Source organism: Tenrec ecaudatus, chromosome 1, assembly GCF_050624435.1.
Source record: "Tenrec ecaudatus isolate mTenEca1 chromosome 1, mTenEca1.hap1, whole genome shotgun sequence".
NCBI lineage: Eukaryota > Metazoa > Chordata > Mammalia > Afrosoricida > Tenrecidae > Tenrec > Tenrec ecaudatus.
This window is the reverse complement of record NC_134530.1, coordinates 38609403-38626131: the sequence shown is the minus strand read 5'-3', so window position 1 is coordinate 38626131 and position 16729 is coordinate 38609403. Positions and strand designations below refer to the sequence as shown.

Here is a 16729-nt window from a genome sequence, read left to right as displayed (position 1 = left end):
GGGGGCCGATCGATATTTCTGGAATGAAGGAGTCTATTCTGGGAACCTGGCAGAGTGCCTGCTCGTGTGAGTGTGGGAAAACGGAACAGAGGAGAATAGCAACAGCCGCTGTGCTTTGAGGGCCCACGGATGATGGACGTGGATGAGAGTGGGGCACAACACAGAGAGTCTGGGGAGGCCCTGGGGAGGTGGCCAGCCAGGGCCTTGTCAGTATTCCATCCTACCCTTAACTGAGACCCCGAGCCCCTCTCCTGAAGGGATATTCGAGCAAGAAAATGCGAGGTCCTGCGAGTCCCACTCAAGAAGGGGTGAGGGCACCTTGCTAGAGGCTCAGGTTGGCACCAGGGAACGGCTCGGCAGAATGCGCCAGCCAGGAAAAGCAACCGCTCAGCACTTTCTGGGGTCGGCCACGTCCACATTAAAATATTCATGAGGAGAAGTCATACCACTGTGCACGCATTTCCTGTGTGCAGAGGGGGATTAGCATCTGCTCCCAGCACTTGGCCGGCAGCGTGGAGTACAGCCTGGTGAGAGGGGGATGCGAAAGCTAGGGGGTCAAACTGCCGGAGGCCCAAGACTCGCTTCCGGCAGAGGCCGGACTGAGTGCGCTGACGAGTCAATTCTGACTCACAGGGCCCGAGGAGACAGGGCAAAAGTGCTCCATGAGGTTTCCCTTGTGCATCCCGACAGCCGCAGGCTGCCAGAACTTTCTCCGTTGGATCATTGGGTGGGCAGGCGAGCACTTGAACACTGCACCACTGGGGGGCCTCCTTTCACCAAGGCCACCCCCACACACCCACATGGGTCAGTTTTTCACACTCTCAGTGTTACGTCGCTATGGTGCAGAACCTATGCCGGCGGGGTCACCCAGCGTGGGCAGGTTTCAGCGGAGTATCCTGGGTAAAACTAGGAAGAAAAGCTGGGTAATCTACTGAAAACTGGCCAATGAAACCCCTTGAAACCACAGCACAATGCTGCCTGCTCGAGATCAACATGTGCCCCAGGTTGGCAGACGTTCACACGACGCACGGTTGACTCAGCCTACCGCCTTCCTTCCTCCCTCCCTCCCTTCTCAGCGATTCAGAACCGGACTGCGCTCCACTCTGCCATGCACGGGGTCATGTCAGTGAGCGCCCGTGAAGAATCGTGTTAAGCACTGAGCTCAAAACATCATCGCACACGGAGTCCACATTCAAGTTCCCTGAGCTCTGCCACTGACTGCCCCGTGACTATTCACGCCACCCAAACAGGCTCTGCAGTGAAGTGTTGTGACTCTTGGTCCTCCTGTCATCTAGAAGGGTCCCTGCCCTTTGTGGGGGGATGGGGTGGGGGGGCTGTCTCCCATGGCATCGAGGAACCATGGGCTGCCAAGCTCAGCAATCCCAAACCACCAGGTACCCCCAGGGACAAAGACAGGGCTTCCTACTCCCAAATAAAGTGGTACAGCCTTGGAAACGCCTGGGGCAATTCTACCCTGGCCTTGAAGGCCACTGTGAGACGCAGCGAGCTTGATTGGGGCCATCCACGGCATGGGCAGTTTGGAGGCTCCCAGGCCAGCTGCCCGTAGAGCAGTCCCCAAAGCACAGCCGTTCCACAGGGAGATGTGTGCTCCTGCTTTCTATCAGAGGCCCAGCTTGTCCACTGAGGTGACTATCTCAGTTTCTTTCCTTCCTCGGTTACTAGCGAGCATTCAGTGGCCAAGAAGGGATTGCCTCTCACCTCTTAGGAATCCATTCTTATTACCCTTTTAGACGAGCAGTTCTCAACCTGTGGGTCGCGACCCCTTGGGGGTCGAACGACCCTTTCACAGGGGTCGCCCGATTCATAACAGTAGCAAAATGACAGTGATGAAGTAGCAACGAAAATAATTCTATGGCTGGGGGGTCCCCACCACGTGAGGAACTGTCTGAAAGGGTTGTGGCGTGAGGAAGGTGGAGAACCACTGCCTTTAGATGGTCCAACTGGCTCATCTGTCAGTAGGAGTTCCTTCCAGCCACTGCCTGAGTCCTTCTGACACACCAATCTTTGAACATGTATGTCCTTGCCTTCTGCAATGTCAAGATGTTCTACGAATACCTTGTTCAGCTTGGACTGAAGTGGGGAAAGAAAGATGGAAGGAAGGAAGGAAGGAAGGAAGGAAGGAAGGAAGGAAGGAAGGAAGGAAGGAAGACGGAGGGAGGAGGGAGGGAAGGAGGGAGGGAGAAAGGGAGGAAGAAGAAGGAAAGAAGCGGGAAAGCTGTCTGCCCCTGGAATTTTACAAGCAGGAAACAGGCCAGAGATGCTAGGTCCTCTTCTGCCCTCGGAGATCAGCGGCACTATTGGAAGGAGCGTGGCATGCAGAGCTGACTGGGCTTTCAAAGGGTGGGGCCGCAGGCTGCTGGGTCTCACAGGCAGATCAGCAGTCTCCAAAGCTTCACAGAGTCAGGATACTTCACCAACGGGGTCTTGGTGGGTGGAGCTGCCACTTTGTTTTGCATTCTGGATGGGGCTATTGGGTCCAAGTGGGTGGGGTGGCCACTGAGCCCGATAAAGAGAATAGGGCTGTCCAAATCCAAGGGAGCAGAGTTGCTGCTTCAGAGGTCCTGGAAGGTTGAACTAAAGTCTAGGGCTGAGGAGCCTCCACCCAGAATCCAGAGAGTGGCCAACACCCAGAGTCTGGAGGACAAGGCCATTGCCTAGGTGGTCTCAGACAGCAGAGGATTGCTTCCAAGCCTCGCAAGCGAATGGAATGATCCTGCTGGCTTTCTGACTTGCCCTGCTTCTCCCTCATGAAAATGTGTCTACCTGGTGTCTTCTCTGCCACTGCATTTTGGAGGCAGATGGCCTGAAGCTTGATTTCACAGGTTGACAGATGAAGAGGTAAAAACCTGATCTCCCACCCATCTAGATAGCTCAGAAGGTGAGACTTGGGGCTTGCAGGTGATTTCTGCCTTTGGGGATGATGTGAGGCGGCGGAGGTGCTTTACACGTGGCAAGGACGTCCATTTTGGGGATTGAATGGTAGATTGCATTCGGTCTCCTCAAAATATATGCGCAAATCCTAATCTCTAGACCCGTCGTGATAATCCCAGTCGTTGTGTTAATAAGGCAGGAATATGGGTGGCTAGGCCCTAAGTATCTCTTGAGACATAAGAGAGATTTAACAAAAGCAAAGTAAGACATTGAGATGGAGCACCCAGGGCTCAGAATTCTGAACTAACTGTGAGAAGACACAGTTGTGTTCGTGTGAGCCTTCCACTTGTGGCATTTCTGGTCTAGTAGCAACAGAACTCAGACACCTCTGGGAGGTCTTGGGGCTCAAGCCAAATTCACTGCTGCCGAGTTCGCTCTGACTTGTAGAACTGCCCATGTGGGTTTCCAAGACCATGAGTCTTTAGGGGAGTAGACAGTCTCATCTTTCTCTCATGAGCAGGCCGGGGGGTTCAAACCACTGACCATGTGGTTAGCAGCTCAGTAAGTCATTTCTCTCACTCAGTAAAACAGTAATCTTCCAAGTATCTCACAATCTATGTTGTGGGGGGAAAATATCACAGATGGGTAAAAGATGCATTCAAAGTATTAACCCGGCCAATGGATCTTAACAGAATGAAGCAGTGAAACTTCATTGGAAACGGTGTTAAGATTCCACAATGCACAAACCAAACAAACCACAAGACCCCAACAAAAGTAAAGCAATGCAACGGGCCTTTAGGAAACTACCACTGGCGTTTCAGTGGGGTGTCAAAGAATAATACACCCTCATTATCTAAGAAGGCAATCTTGGACTCTCCGCTGCCTCTTCCAGCGACAGGCAGTGTCGACCAAAGCAAGTCCCATCGGGCGACTGAAGGGAGAAGAGCTGAGAATCCCATTACGGTCTACAAAAAAGGCATTAGGGAATTCTGCAGGAGGTAAACCAAAATCACTCCTTCTCAGTCACACCTCTCTGTTTGGAAACGCACGGTTATCCTTCATGAAAATGAATGTGTTCCACGCCAACATGGACTAGGGGGTTGCCATGAGTTGACATTGGCTCACTGGCGGTGAGAGTTCTGAACTGGAATAAGCAGTCCCTGGGCGGTGCAATGGTGAAGGGCTCGAGTCCCGGCAGAGGTTGGGGGTTCAGAGGCAGCCAGAGGGCCTCAGGACCGCCTGCAGCCGAGTCCCAACGGGCACAGCCACTGAAAACCCTGGACGGGGGGTTCTGCTCGTGGAATCCACTCAATGGCAACTACCACCGTCACCAAACATGGAATAGGTTTCTTCTGATTATTATTTTAAAACAAATAGAGGGGTTGTTTTCCATCTTCATTTTTTAAAAGACAAATACTGAGAGAGAGAGCTCTAAACCACTTGAACAAACATTCTCTGGGGTCTTCAATTCTTATAGCATGAAAGGGTCCCAGGAGCAGTAAGTTCAGAAATGCTGTCCTAGCAGACGGTGTAAGATATGAAAATAAAAATAACTTATAATTTGTCAAGGGGTCACGAGGGGGAGGGGAGAGGAGCTGATACCAAGGGCTCATGTAGAAAAAAAATGTTTTGAGAATGATGATGGCAACATATGTACAAATGTGCTTGACCCAATGGATGGATGGATTATTATAAGAGCTGTAAGACCCCCAATAAAATGATTGATAGATATAGAGAATAAAACCCCTTCATGTGCGTGGATCTCAATTGTAATGTTACATAATGGTGGGGGGGGGAGGAGGGGGAGAACAACTCAATTGTCCAATAATAGAGGAATGGCTAAATAAATTATGGTACCTCCATTTGGTAGAACATGATGTAGTCATTAAAAATTATGTTTCCGAAGAGTATTTATTGTTGTGGGAAAATGTTCAACACATGCAGCATGCTGTTAAGTGATTTAAAAGCGGGGGAAAGACATAAAGTTTCCTGATTGTTTTGGCATTGCTTGACTTCAGGAAAAATCCACCCCCTGGAGGAATCTGAAGGAAATCAACAGCCACCCCACAGTGGGCTCCCACATCACCACGGGTACAGGGCTGGGAGGCCTCAAGGTCTCTGGGGTGAGTGAACCCATAAGATGCCACCTTTCTTAAGCAATCACGAAGGGCTTTACTTTAGTCTTTAAACTCTTAGGCAAGAGGCCAAAACCCTTCACCAAACATTGCCACATTCATCCCCCACACGGGGAGTTCTACCCTCTCTTAGAGGGTCGCTATGAGTTGGCATCAACTCGCTGGCAGTGCGTTTAGCTTCTGGTTTGGTCCCAGGCACTGGACCAAGCACTTTATATCTCATTTAGTCCTTGCGACAGCTCAAGAAACACTACTATTTCCCCTACTGTATGTAAGTGTTGTGTATGTATGTGTGTGTGGGGGGGGGGGGGCCTTTGTGGCACAAATGCTTTGCACTCACCTTCTAGCCTAAAGGTTGCTGGTTCAAAGCTAACCACTGGCACAACAGAAGAAAGGTCTTCCAATCTGTGTCCATAAAGATTAAAACCCTAACCTGCTGCCGCTGAGCTAATTGCGACTCCTATGGCCTGCAGGACACCGGCGACCCGCCCCATGGGGCTCCCAAGGCTTTCATCTCAATAGGAATCAGACTCCCACATCTTCCTTTTATGCCACAGTGAGAGGGTTCAAACAGTGGGCCTTCTGGTTAGCGGCGGGTTGCTTAACTGGTGCACCACCAGGGCTCCTTACATAAGGGTGAGAGCTGGCACTGACTCTCATTACCCCCAACAAAGGGAATCTGGCACAGAGAGGTTAAGAAATCTGCCCGCGGTCACACAGCTAGGAAGTAGTGGATCTGCCACGTGCAAACCCAAGTCTGAGCCCAGAGCCTGCCGCCCTCCTCACTGACTGGGAGAGTGTGTCGGTACCCAGCTCTGCTGTGACGGAAATACCACAGCAGGTGGCTTCGGGGACAAAAATGAATTTTCTCAGTTCAGCAACTAGCTGTCTAAAAGCAGGCTGAGGCTTCAGGGGTGGTTTGTCTTCGGGGTGTGTGTGTGTGTGTGTGTGTGTGTGTGTGTGTATGTGTGTGTCCTGCACAGCATGACTCATTAACATAACAAAGACCATCCCGTCAGAGGTCATTAGGTTAAATGCAGTCTTATCATTCCATCTCTCTTGTGACCGTTTTAAAGTTGCTTCAGTTTGAAACACAGACGCGTGGAGGGGAACACATGTGGCTGACGTGTCCGGCAAGTCCCTCTGACCAGGAACAGGGAAGTGACGGGCCTGGTTGTCTGTCGGGCAGAGTGCACTGGACAGTGGATTCCTGCAGTTAGGTTACAAGGTGACACCTGCGCATTTCAGCTCCCTTTCCACCCACTTTACATTTGTTCTCCTTTTTAATATCCCCTGCTTTCTTTGACTGGAGTTCTTCTCTGTTGTTGCGTTGTGTTGGATTTTTGTACAGTCACTGGATGAATGGTGTCTGGGGGCATGGCGGGGAGCTGGGGGGTGATGGGCAGTCACAATGAGTGCAAGGACGAAGAGCAGGTTCTAAAGTTGATCGATTGTGGGGATGACAGCACAACTCTTTGTAGGATGGCTGAACTATTGACTTGTATGATGTGTGAATTATATGCCAATCAAACTGCGTAAAATAACAAACCCAAAGCCTCCTTGTTCCCCAGCAGGGCAGCACCTACAGGTATTGGGGAGAGCAGTGCCCAACGCCCGATGTCACCTCAGAAAGCCGGCAACTTGACTGCCAATTCACTCTGTGACCGGGGCCGAATACCGTGACCTCCCCGAACCTCCCCTGGTGTCTCCATCTGTGGAAGGGCAGTCCCACCGAGCCGGGCTGGGCGAGCCATGCCGGCACACAGTAGGTGTCCAAGGAAACATTCCCTTCGTGAACAGTGACAGAGTCCTCGCTGCCAGGGATCACTGTTCCCACCCAGCATCCATGGGTCCCTGGGGGGCAGATAAGGACATCTCACAGGGTGGAGGATTAGAGAGAAGAGCCGGGTACCGGTCTAAGCCTTCCCCAGACCTTCCGGGCTGAAGGGAGAGGAAGGCACAGGATGCTAACGCCGCTCTCCCAGAGTGAGAACTGGGTCGCTTGATGATCTCTCCAGGCAGCCTGAGGACGACCCCATGTGGGCCAGGGTTTCCAGCGGCTGCATTTTTGAAAGTATACTCACTTCCAGACCTTTCTCCCGAGGCCCCGCTGGAAGAGGAAACTGAGGTTTGGAGAGTGTAGGCTCTACGTGCTGGGGAGTGTGTGTGTAGGTGATTTTCTGCTTAGCCCCTGGGCCCAGGAGGAAGGGAGAGAGGGCTCTGTCCGCAGATCCAGAGGGCCGGACGTGCGGAGGGTGGGTTTCCCCGGCTCTGGAACGATAGTAGGAAATGAAAGGTGCTTGGGACAACACTGGCTGCTCCCAGCGGCAGTCCCACTGCCCACAGGACCTCAGAGCTCGGAAAGCCCAAAGGGCAGGAGCCGACACAGGGGAGACCAGCAAGGCCTGTGTTTCTGGCCTGCAGAGTGGAGCCGCTGCTGGGAGGTCCTGAGAAGCTGGGAGGAGAGGGCGGCTCACCTAGACTGCTGGGTGGTTTGCCTGGCCAATGACTTCCCCGCATGGGATGTCGCTGGGCCACAGGGTACATCACTCCTGCTAGAGCTTTAGGGAACTACACAGAACACTGCCTCAGTGACCTCCCCCCTGCCCCGAAACTCAACGCCAAGGGAAGAGCAGCCCTCTGCTTTTAAGAGTAGCGTGCTTCCGGAGAGAACTTTTGTTATGAAGAGTGCCGTACCACTTTCACAGGGGCTGGCCATAGCGATTCCCCAAGACTCCCAGAGAGAGGTGAGGTAGGCACTGGCCTGATTACAGAGACAGACAGAGTGTATGTGTGTGTTCTGCCCACACCGATGATCAAAAAAAAATCCGTTTCTCTCACACACACACACGCACACACACACACACATTTCAGAGCTGTCGGTAGGATATGGCCAGTCAGCTCAAACACGCCATTTCCCAACACCGCCTGCAGCTCGCTCCAGCCTCTCCCAGTGTCCCTCCAGGACCAAAGGGAACAGAGATGAACGGCCGGGCAGGAATTCTCCCCTGCGGATGGTTACAGGAGAGAGAGGCTCTGATCCTTTCAGCCACTGTGCTATGGACACGCTGTCACACCACCTGGCATCAGCCTAAGCCATAAACCTTTGTCGGCGGCAGCAGCAGCAAAGTTTTCAAAGAGCACACACTGTCAGAGTTCACCATGAGTTAAAAGCTGGGGGCCGTTTTACGGACTCCCCCTCACCCCCGCCCACCCTGCCCTTCCCCCAGAGTGGAAGAAACCAAGGAGGCTGGAGAGACCCCATGCAGACCTGGCAGGTATACGCACAGTTGGCTTTCTCACCAGTGTCTCATGCCCGAGTTCTCCGGGCACCGCAGGCTAGATGCCTCCCCTGCCCCGCAGGCACGGGTGTGCCCCCCTTCGCTCCCCAGGCAGAAATGGACGAATGTCCTTCCACCAGCTCCAGGAACACCCACTGGGCAGGTGGGCCCGCTGCTTTCTTCTTACCGTCAACAACACACACATCTATGGTCCATCTCGTCAAGAGCCCACGGGACGCACCTCTACCACATCGGCCCCTCAACTCCCCCTCTGTGGATCCAGGGCTGGGTGCTGTACACCAGAGAGGAGAGCTCCTGGGGACCAAGCAATGTGATACCCGAGCGAGACCCCAAGAGATGCTGGAAACAGTGGGTGCACTGCCACAATGTCTGGGGGCAAACAGGGATGGGCCTGAGAAAACTGACCAGCTGTGGGGAAGGTTAGTGACCTAGTTCAGCGTCGGTGTAAGGGAGGCACCCAGTCCGGCTCCAGAGGAGAGCTGGGGTCCCCCATGGGAGCAGGGCCTGGCGTCTGAACTCCAATGCTGCTTCCAGGAGGGGGTGGGGGTGTCCACGCCAGCTCTGACACAGGCAGGGCCCTGAGCGCCTGGGACCCACTGCCAGGTGAGGGGAGAGAGGGGCCCTGCAGGACCGCATCACTCACCCTGCAAAGCTTCTTTGGCTCTGGCTAGTTCCTGCTCCTTCTGGGCCAGCTGGACCCTGAGCTCGGTGGCAGAGAGCACCTCGGAGGACTTGCCCCCTTGCGATTCTTCTAGGTCCTTCGTCAGCATCTCCTTCATCTGCCGGAGCAGGTGCACTTCCTCCTGCAGCCGAGACACCTCCTCCCGCAGCAGCACTGGGGGGAGAAGGCAGGCATTAGAGGAGGGTGTCAGGCCACCTGGCAGGGGAGGGGGGGGCAGGATGATCAGATGCACTTCGGCTTTACATTCGGGGACCCTCACAGGCATGGGGGGAGGGGGGAGAGAAAACCTCAGAAGCTATTGCAAAGGCCTGAGTACTGCCCCCCCCCACCCCCTGCCTCCATAGCCTGCAGAACATGTCTGGTGAGAGCCCAGCCTTGACCCTCCAGGGCTGTTTGTCACACCACTGAGAGCCCCCATTCCAATGAGCAACAACCCCCCCGCCCCCCCCCCAAAAAAAGCAGGAGACAGCATTAGAACCAAGAGCTTCCAGCTTTACACCCACACACCCAGGCAAGTCTACAGAAAAACCGACAGCCCCATCTCCCAGATCAGGGCACTGAGGCCCAGCGAGACGCAGCAACTTCGCCAGGTCACGGACTCCCAATCTCACCCTCCAGGCACTGCCCACACGGCGCTCGGGGTCTCCAGGGGCCCACGCTCTCGGTCACCCTGCAGCAGGGAGGCAACAAGGTGCTGCACCAGGAACGGAGGGTCCCAGGGCAAGTCAGGCCTCCACAACTCACGGCCAGTCCCCCGGGTCTGGGCCGAGGAGGACAAGGTGTCCCAGGGGCTCTGGGTGCCTTGGAGAGGTCGCTGAGAACACACCGGCCTCCTCCCACGGGGAGAGCGAGGCCACGGAGGGGCACCACGTGCAGTTTGTTCACCAGAGCAAGTGCGAACAGAAGGAGCTCGGGTGGCACAAGGGGCAGGAGAAGGGCAGCCTCGGTTGTTAGGTTCTGCCAACCAGGGCTCTGGGAGAGGAGGACTGTGCCAGGCTGTGTGTCCCTTCCTGGTGGTAACTCTCAGCCCAGCAGCAGGGCACACTAGCCCAGAGCCGGAAGCTCCCCTCGCTGAGAGACCCATTAAAGAACATTCTGAAATATTCATGAAAGTACACCCCCAGGGCCCAGACTGTCAGCTTCAGTAAATCCACCTATTGCCGCCTGGGCCCCAGAGTCACCCTCCAGCCACATGGGCCCTCGGCTCCTCCCACGGCCATGCTCTTGCTGGCCTGGCGGTGGGGGCGCCTAGTTGCAGCGTGTGCTCACCCCAGCCCCACCCTGTTCTGTGGGTATCTCCTTCCTCATCCTCCCTGCCAGTCAAGCCCCTGGCAACGGCACGTCCTCCAGGAGGCGGGCTCTCTCCCCAGCCTGAGGTCACAGCCTGGGTGTCCCATTCCTCTCTTCCCTCTGAAGCTCTATCACCACCTGAAGCCACTCTTGTTTACAGTCTCTTCCCGACCAGGTGCCGGCTCCCAGGGCAGGAGCAGCCTGCCGGCGTCCGCCACTGCACATGATGTGAGTGTAGTCCATGCCGTAGCCTGTCCCGTGTGCCCCAGCTTGGGCTTCCTCAGGGGCTCACATCACCTCCGGACAGTCTGCCGACCTTTGCTTACTGATCGGCTATCCCCTCAAAAAGCCCCAGGCCCACGAGGGCTGGGACGTGTCCGTTTGTTCTTAGCCCTTGATAAGCATTTGCAGGTTGCCTCCCCTCCTCCAGCCCCTCCACACCCTACTACTTCGCCTCATGAGGGAACGGGGAGGGGACTCAGACAGTCCCAGGCAGATGTGTGGGAACAAGGAGTGTCCCCATTACTGAGGGGATGATGCAGACCGAGCCGGGGGTACAGGCCTCTCTTGGACATTACCAAAGGGATGTGGCCCTGGCATTGGTCTGGTTCCCTCTCTGATCAAGGGTGCCCTTGTGGGTAAGTCCCTTCCTCGGAAACCTTAGCTATCTCATCTGTAAAATGGGTCCAATCAGCGAATGTACCTTCACTAGACTGAGACTCCAATCCTGCTCTAAGAGGCAGCCTTCCTCGCAGGCCTAGAGCACAGGAAGTGTTTGATGTACGCAGGAAATACTCACGGTAATACACTGTTCAGAAAGTGCCCAGTGTATGCAGAAAGTGTCTGCAGAACAGTGTAGGAAGGGACGGTGTGATCGGGAAGTACTCATGTCCACAGTACAGGAAGTGCTGGGTATGTACCGTGTAGGAAGTACTGCACGCACACCTGTGTACAGAAAGGGCTCAGAGTAGGAAAGAAGCTCACAGAACACAAGAGGGGCTCAGTGTGCAGTCCCTGATCTCTAGCACAGTGTCCCTCCGATTCTCTAAGCGCTACAACCCTGTCACTAACTACCCTGCACTCCTGGGAGGCTCTCTGGCATGGAGACCAGTGGGCAGAGCCAGAAAGTGGGGATGGAGGAGGCAGGGTCGAGACCAGGAAGGCTGGCCTCTGTCCACCACTAGAGGCCTTAGGAAAAGGTGACAAGACTCCAGCCCTTTCCCTGTCCACCTTCCACCACTTTCTTCACTCCTGTCTGGGGAAGCTTTGCAAGAGGCCACACCCCCCCCCCCACAAATGCACCATAGAAGCCAGAGGGACCCTTTGAAATGCAAAGCACATTATCTTGCTCCAGTGCCCCAACCTTCTCAGTTGGCCAGTCCCATGGGGAGTGTAATCCAAATGTTTACTCTGGCCCCACCTGCTCCTAGAGCCAGGTTTCTCTGGGTCTGTCTAGTGCAGTGCCAGACCCAGCCCACCTCAGGCCTTCACAACACAATGCCTTCAGCCCTGAAGAGATTCCCTCCCATCTCCCCGGGTTCCTTCCCCTGTCACACCTCAGTCCCACAGTTACCTCCTCCAGACACCTGAAATCAGGCCCCCTGCCCCTGTCCAATCCTGATGCATCTGCACCAGTGAACCCTCATGCCTCTGGGCAGTATGGGCAGCATCTCAAGAGCCTAGAACAATGGACATCCCCACAGGTGCTCAGTGGGGTCTGCTAAACATCGGTATCCACCCACCCACCCACCCAGTTGACAAGCACATACGGGCACTCAGCCCTGGGGACCCGTGAGTGGCACAGGAAGCACTGGCCCTGGTTGTCCTCAGTCTACCCTTGGAACTCAGCTCCCAAACCGCAGAGCCCTCAAGTTCGTGGGAGCCATGGGCCATGCACGGGGCGCGTCTGGGCTGTTCTGACACTGACTCAGAGCCGGCTGGCCCCTGTCCAAGCCTCTCAACAAAACTGCGGAGTAGGAGGTTTGCTCTGGGGGCCCCTCCCTGCCCTCATTCCAGGCAGACTGCTGGCTGCCTACACCCCCCGGAGAGCAGGCGGGAACACCCTTGGCCTGGAAGCTTCCTGCTGAGAAACAGCGGCCTGCTACACCGGGGCAAGTGTGGCACAGAGGAGTGGCCGAGTCTGGCTGGAGCGCTCATGATACCTTTCCACAGATGCAGAGTTTGGGATAGGGCTGGGGGGAGGGAGGGGAGCAGAGCAAAATGCAAACCTAAGCCCCGACCATGAGGTGACTCTGACACGGAGTGACCCAACCGAGAAGGAGGCCAAAATGAGGAAGAGTGGGAGGAAGGCTAGAGAGGCCAACTGGATCCAATTCATTCTAAAGGCCTCCGTCCCTGGCCTGGCACCCCACCTCCAGCAAGGACCACTGACCCCAACGTACAGTAGAAGAAGGATTTGTTTTGGTTTCATATTTTAGAGCCATGGCTTCCGGACTCCCCTCAAACTGCCAAAAGCAACACGGTCATTCACTGGGTCTCCCTATGGCCGAGAAACCGGCCTAGCCATACAGTTGTGACCTTGGGCAAGTCTTTCTCTGGGTCTTAGTTGTTAAGTGTACTGCATGGGGTAATGCATAGCACCCACCCTGAAAGCTAAGTCGGGCTACTTAGCAAAACCAAGCCAAACCGATCGACCAATAGCCCCCACCCCCCACTCCCCACACCAGCAACCAACAAAACCCAGGTTGCACGTTGAATTTGAATTCCAGAAAAGCAACATGCAAGCTTCAACAGGTGTACCCCACAACTACAGCACAGAGACGCTTCTCAGACTGCTGGCTATCTGAAATCAAGGTCCCCGTGGCAGGCGACAGTGCCCCGGGGGCACAATCACACGTTTCCTGAGTGGCTTCTCATGAAGGTGGCCATGCATCTCTGTGCAGGACGGGCAGGCGACCGGAAACTGGGCAGCCGTATTCTACCAGGAAGCCTTGCCCCTGTCCCACGGGGATTGTGGCCAATGAAACAGGACGATCACCAGAAAGGGCTTTGAGAGAGCATTTCGGAGGAGTGAAGGCTAGGACCAAGGACAGTCGGTCCAGTCATCTCTGGTACGGAGAATAAGATGGGGCCAGGCACCACGTCCCTTTCCCTCCCTTCTCCTTTCTGCTGGGGCCAAGAGGAATCTCCCCCTAAACTCACCTTTCTGACAGGTGTGCCTGACAGCTAGGCCCTGGCCCTCATACCAGGCTCCAAACCAGCTGGATGGAGCCAGGAGGGCGGGACGCCAGGTGCAGAACCTGCCAGAGCCAAGTCTTAGGAGACCTGGCTAGAAAAACAACTCCACGCAGAGAGAGGCTCCTCAGAGCTTAGGAGCTGCACCTGCCCCAGCTGGGCATCTGATCCCAGATTGCACACAACCTGTCGGCTTCCAAGGGCACAGAAATGGAACCTTTCTGGCACTGCAGGTGCGGGAAGCCTGGGCTTGGAGACACCCCTCCTGGATTTAGCTGCTGCGGGACTGTGGACAAGCCCCTCATCTAGGCCTCAGCTGCCTCACCTGTAAAATGGAGAGGGGAGGGGTAGGGAATAAAAGAAACATGCACACGTGTAAAGCACTTAAACAGGGCCTGACACCACGTCTGGTGTGTGTGTGTGTGTGTGTCTTATATAACCACAACTCAACTTCTCTTCTGCACAGAGACAAACAGTAGCTACTGCAGGCAGACCTGGGCTTCTGTCTCTAGGGGACTGTTGTCCTGCTGGGTGCCCTTGGGCAATTGACTGTTCCTCTCTGAGCCTTCATCACATCAGTGCCCTTAGAGGGACCCACGCCTTCACATCTAGAAAGATGCTACCAATCCGAATTTTCTCCCTGGGCAGAAACAAGGCCCGTGCTCTATCTGCAACGGCACTGGCCCTTAGCCACCTGTGGCTATTTAAATTTCAACTCACTAAATGAAAAGTCCCCTTCCTCGGTGGGAATGGAGGCCACTGCAGTGCACATGCAGAGCTAGTACCCACTGGACCGTCCGTTACCACTACTGCACCAGGGCTGGCCGAGAGAGATCAGCAAGGAGAGAGAGACATCACTCTCTCCGAAGCTCCTGGTGCAGCCCAGAAACCCTGGTGGTGCTGTAGGTTAAGTGCTGGCTGCTAACCACAAGGCCAGCAGTCCACACCCACTGGGCACTCCTCTGGAGAGATCAGGCCCATAAAGATTTACGGTCTCAGGAAACCACAGAAATGGGCGCTATGACTTGGCGTTGCCTTGCTGGCAGTAGGCTGGAGCAGCCCAGGCCCAGAGCCACACTGTTGGAGGAGAGGAGGCCTTTTGCCCCAGGTGGGAGAGAAGCTGAGGAAAGAGCCCCCTTGGCCAAGCACAGAAAAAGATCAATGGTGTAGCTTCCTGCCAAGTGGGCAATCACAGGGATCCCGGACTTCTGGGCAGATGTGGGGCCAAAAAAAGCCACAGGCTCAGAGATCCCTGGGCTGTAGAAGCAGGACGTGAGTTACCTGGGCGACCTTGGGTCTCCTGTGCCAGAAGCTGCCTGTCACCAATGGCGCTGCCTCCAGGGAGTCCAGACCTAGTTTACCCACTAGCAGGAAGAGCCTGTAGAGGGTGGGGAAGGTAGGGGTGGTAGCCGATCTCCTCTCATGTGTGAGAGCAATGTGTGCTTGGCTTTTTAAAAAGTGATCTTCCAGCTCCCCTTGTCCCTAGGGAGGGGCACTAGAGCCTCTCTCTGCCCCTTATCCTTCCTGCCTGGAAAGTGGGTTTGCAGCCGGAGCCACGGCAGCCACTTTGTGGCCAGGAGGGCAACCCGCACACGGGCAGAACCACACCAAGCAAGGAGAGATGGAGTGTGGCTGCTCTTGACAGCAGCACGAGAGTCCTGCAGGGGCACCAAGGACATGAGCAGCACCAGCTGGCAGGGCTGCCTGGTCCCGGGGAACTGGGATTTCTTCATGCTTTCCCAAGTCACCAAACCCAAACCACCAGGGCCCAGGTGACAGACAGGCCGAGTCTGAGTTCAGACTATGGCTAGAGTCCAGCAGCCTCTGGGAGCCTGTGGAATCCAGGGCGGAAAAGGCAGGAACTCAGCATGGAGACCGCAGAACCCAGAAGGGCCCCTAGGTCATGGCACGTCCTTCCCAGATCTAAGCTCGTCAAGCTCATGGTGCAGGGATGGGAGCAGAAGTGGAGGGAAGAAACGCTTTCTCTTGACAGGAGAGAACTAACCAAGAGCTGCATGCACAAGGCTATGGGGGTGCAAGGTCTTGTCGTGAGTCTCTCCGTGAGTTGTAGGTTTATAAACACCAGCCCTCCCCAAGACAGAGGTCTAACCAATACCACGGTGACTGTCGGGTGCCACTGAGTGGCTTCCTGCTGGTGGCGGTCCCACGAGTGCAGAGCACAGGGCTCCGAGGGTTTTTCAAGGCTGTGACCTCTGGAAGCAGATGGCCAGGCCTGCCTTCCAAGGTACCTCTGGGTTGGTTTGAACCACCAACCTTTTAGCTAGTGGCCATGCCCTTCACCATCTGTGCCACTCTGAGCAGATATATGCGTGTGTGTCTATGCATACACACACATAGGTGGTTATGTCTTATTATAACTACTCCATGACTAACTCTTGAGGACATATGATGTGCTCCAAGGCGCTGCTGTGATCGCTTGCACACCCTAACTAATTTAACCCTCACACAACTCCTGGAAGTAGGCCCCCATTTTGCAAGTGGGAAACAAGGGGGAACAACAGCCTGTGGGCGACAGTCTCTGGGAGTACGGCCATACGGACAGCGCCAAGTTCTCAGCAAGCTCGCCCATGTGCAGAGTGCGTTCCACAGTGGGGTGTGTGGTGGGGTGTGTGTGAGGGGAGGTCTCCCCACAGTAAGCCGGCCCTCTGCGGTGGCACTCAGTACCAACCCGCCACCAAACCTCCCTGCACCATCCTCACCCCCTGCCAGAAGAGGGAGTGGTCCTGAGCCTGCCTGCTGCCCGGGACAGGAACAGTGCTGTGCTCACACTGGACACCCGGGCCGAGTTCCTGTGGGCTCGTGGCAGACAGACAGGCAACAATAAGGGGAGGCGGGCAGGTCTGGAGTCAGTCAGTCCCAGCTTTGGTCTTGGCGCTCCTGACTTCCTAGCTGTCTGACCCTGGGACAACTGACCTCTGACCCCTAAGCTTTTGCTTCCTTCTTGGAAAACGGAGCCAAGACCAGGCTCCCAGGCCTGTGGTAAACAATGTTAAACAAAGCGGGCATCCCAGTGGAAACATTCTGGAAGGTTCTAAGAGCGGGTCAACCGTTTTGGTGAGCTCACAGCGCCAGGGGCAGAAACATTCTGGAAGGTTCTAAAGGAGGGTCAACCGTTTTGGTGAGCTCACAGCACCAGGGGCAGGAGGAGAATACGCAAAAGGAAGAAACCACTTCTCTGGACTGCGTGTTCCTCAGGCTCGGATTCACACAAG

At 55.2% G+C, this 16729-nt stretch overlaps 1 protein-coding gene across 1 annotated transcript in view; it reads right to left on the bottom strand.

The window, feature by feature from the left end:
• The window catches only part of KAZN (kazrin, periplakin interacting protein), a 145674-nt gene that overhangs the window by 92284 nt on the left and 36661 nt on the right, over nt 1-16729 (bottom strand). Inside the window, exon 2 of the mRNA XM_075550934.1 lies at nt 8973-9164. Coding sequence (XP_075407049.1) covers nt 8973-9164 — 192 coding nt within the window. The remainder of the gene's footprint in view (nt 1-8972; nt 9165-16729) is intronic.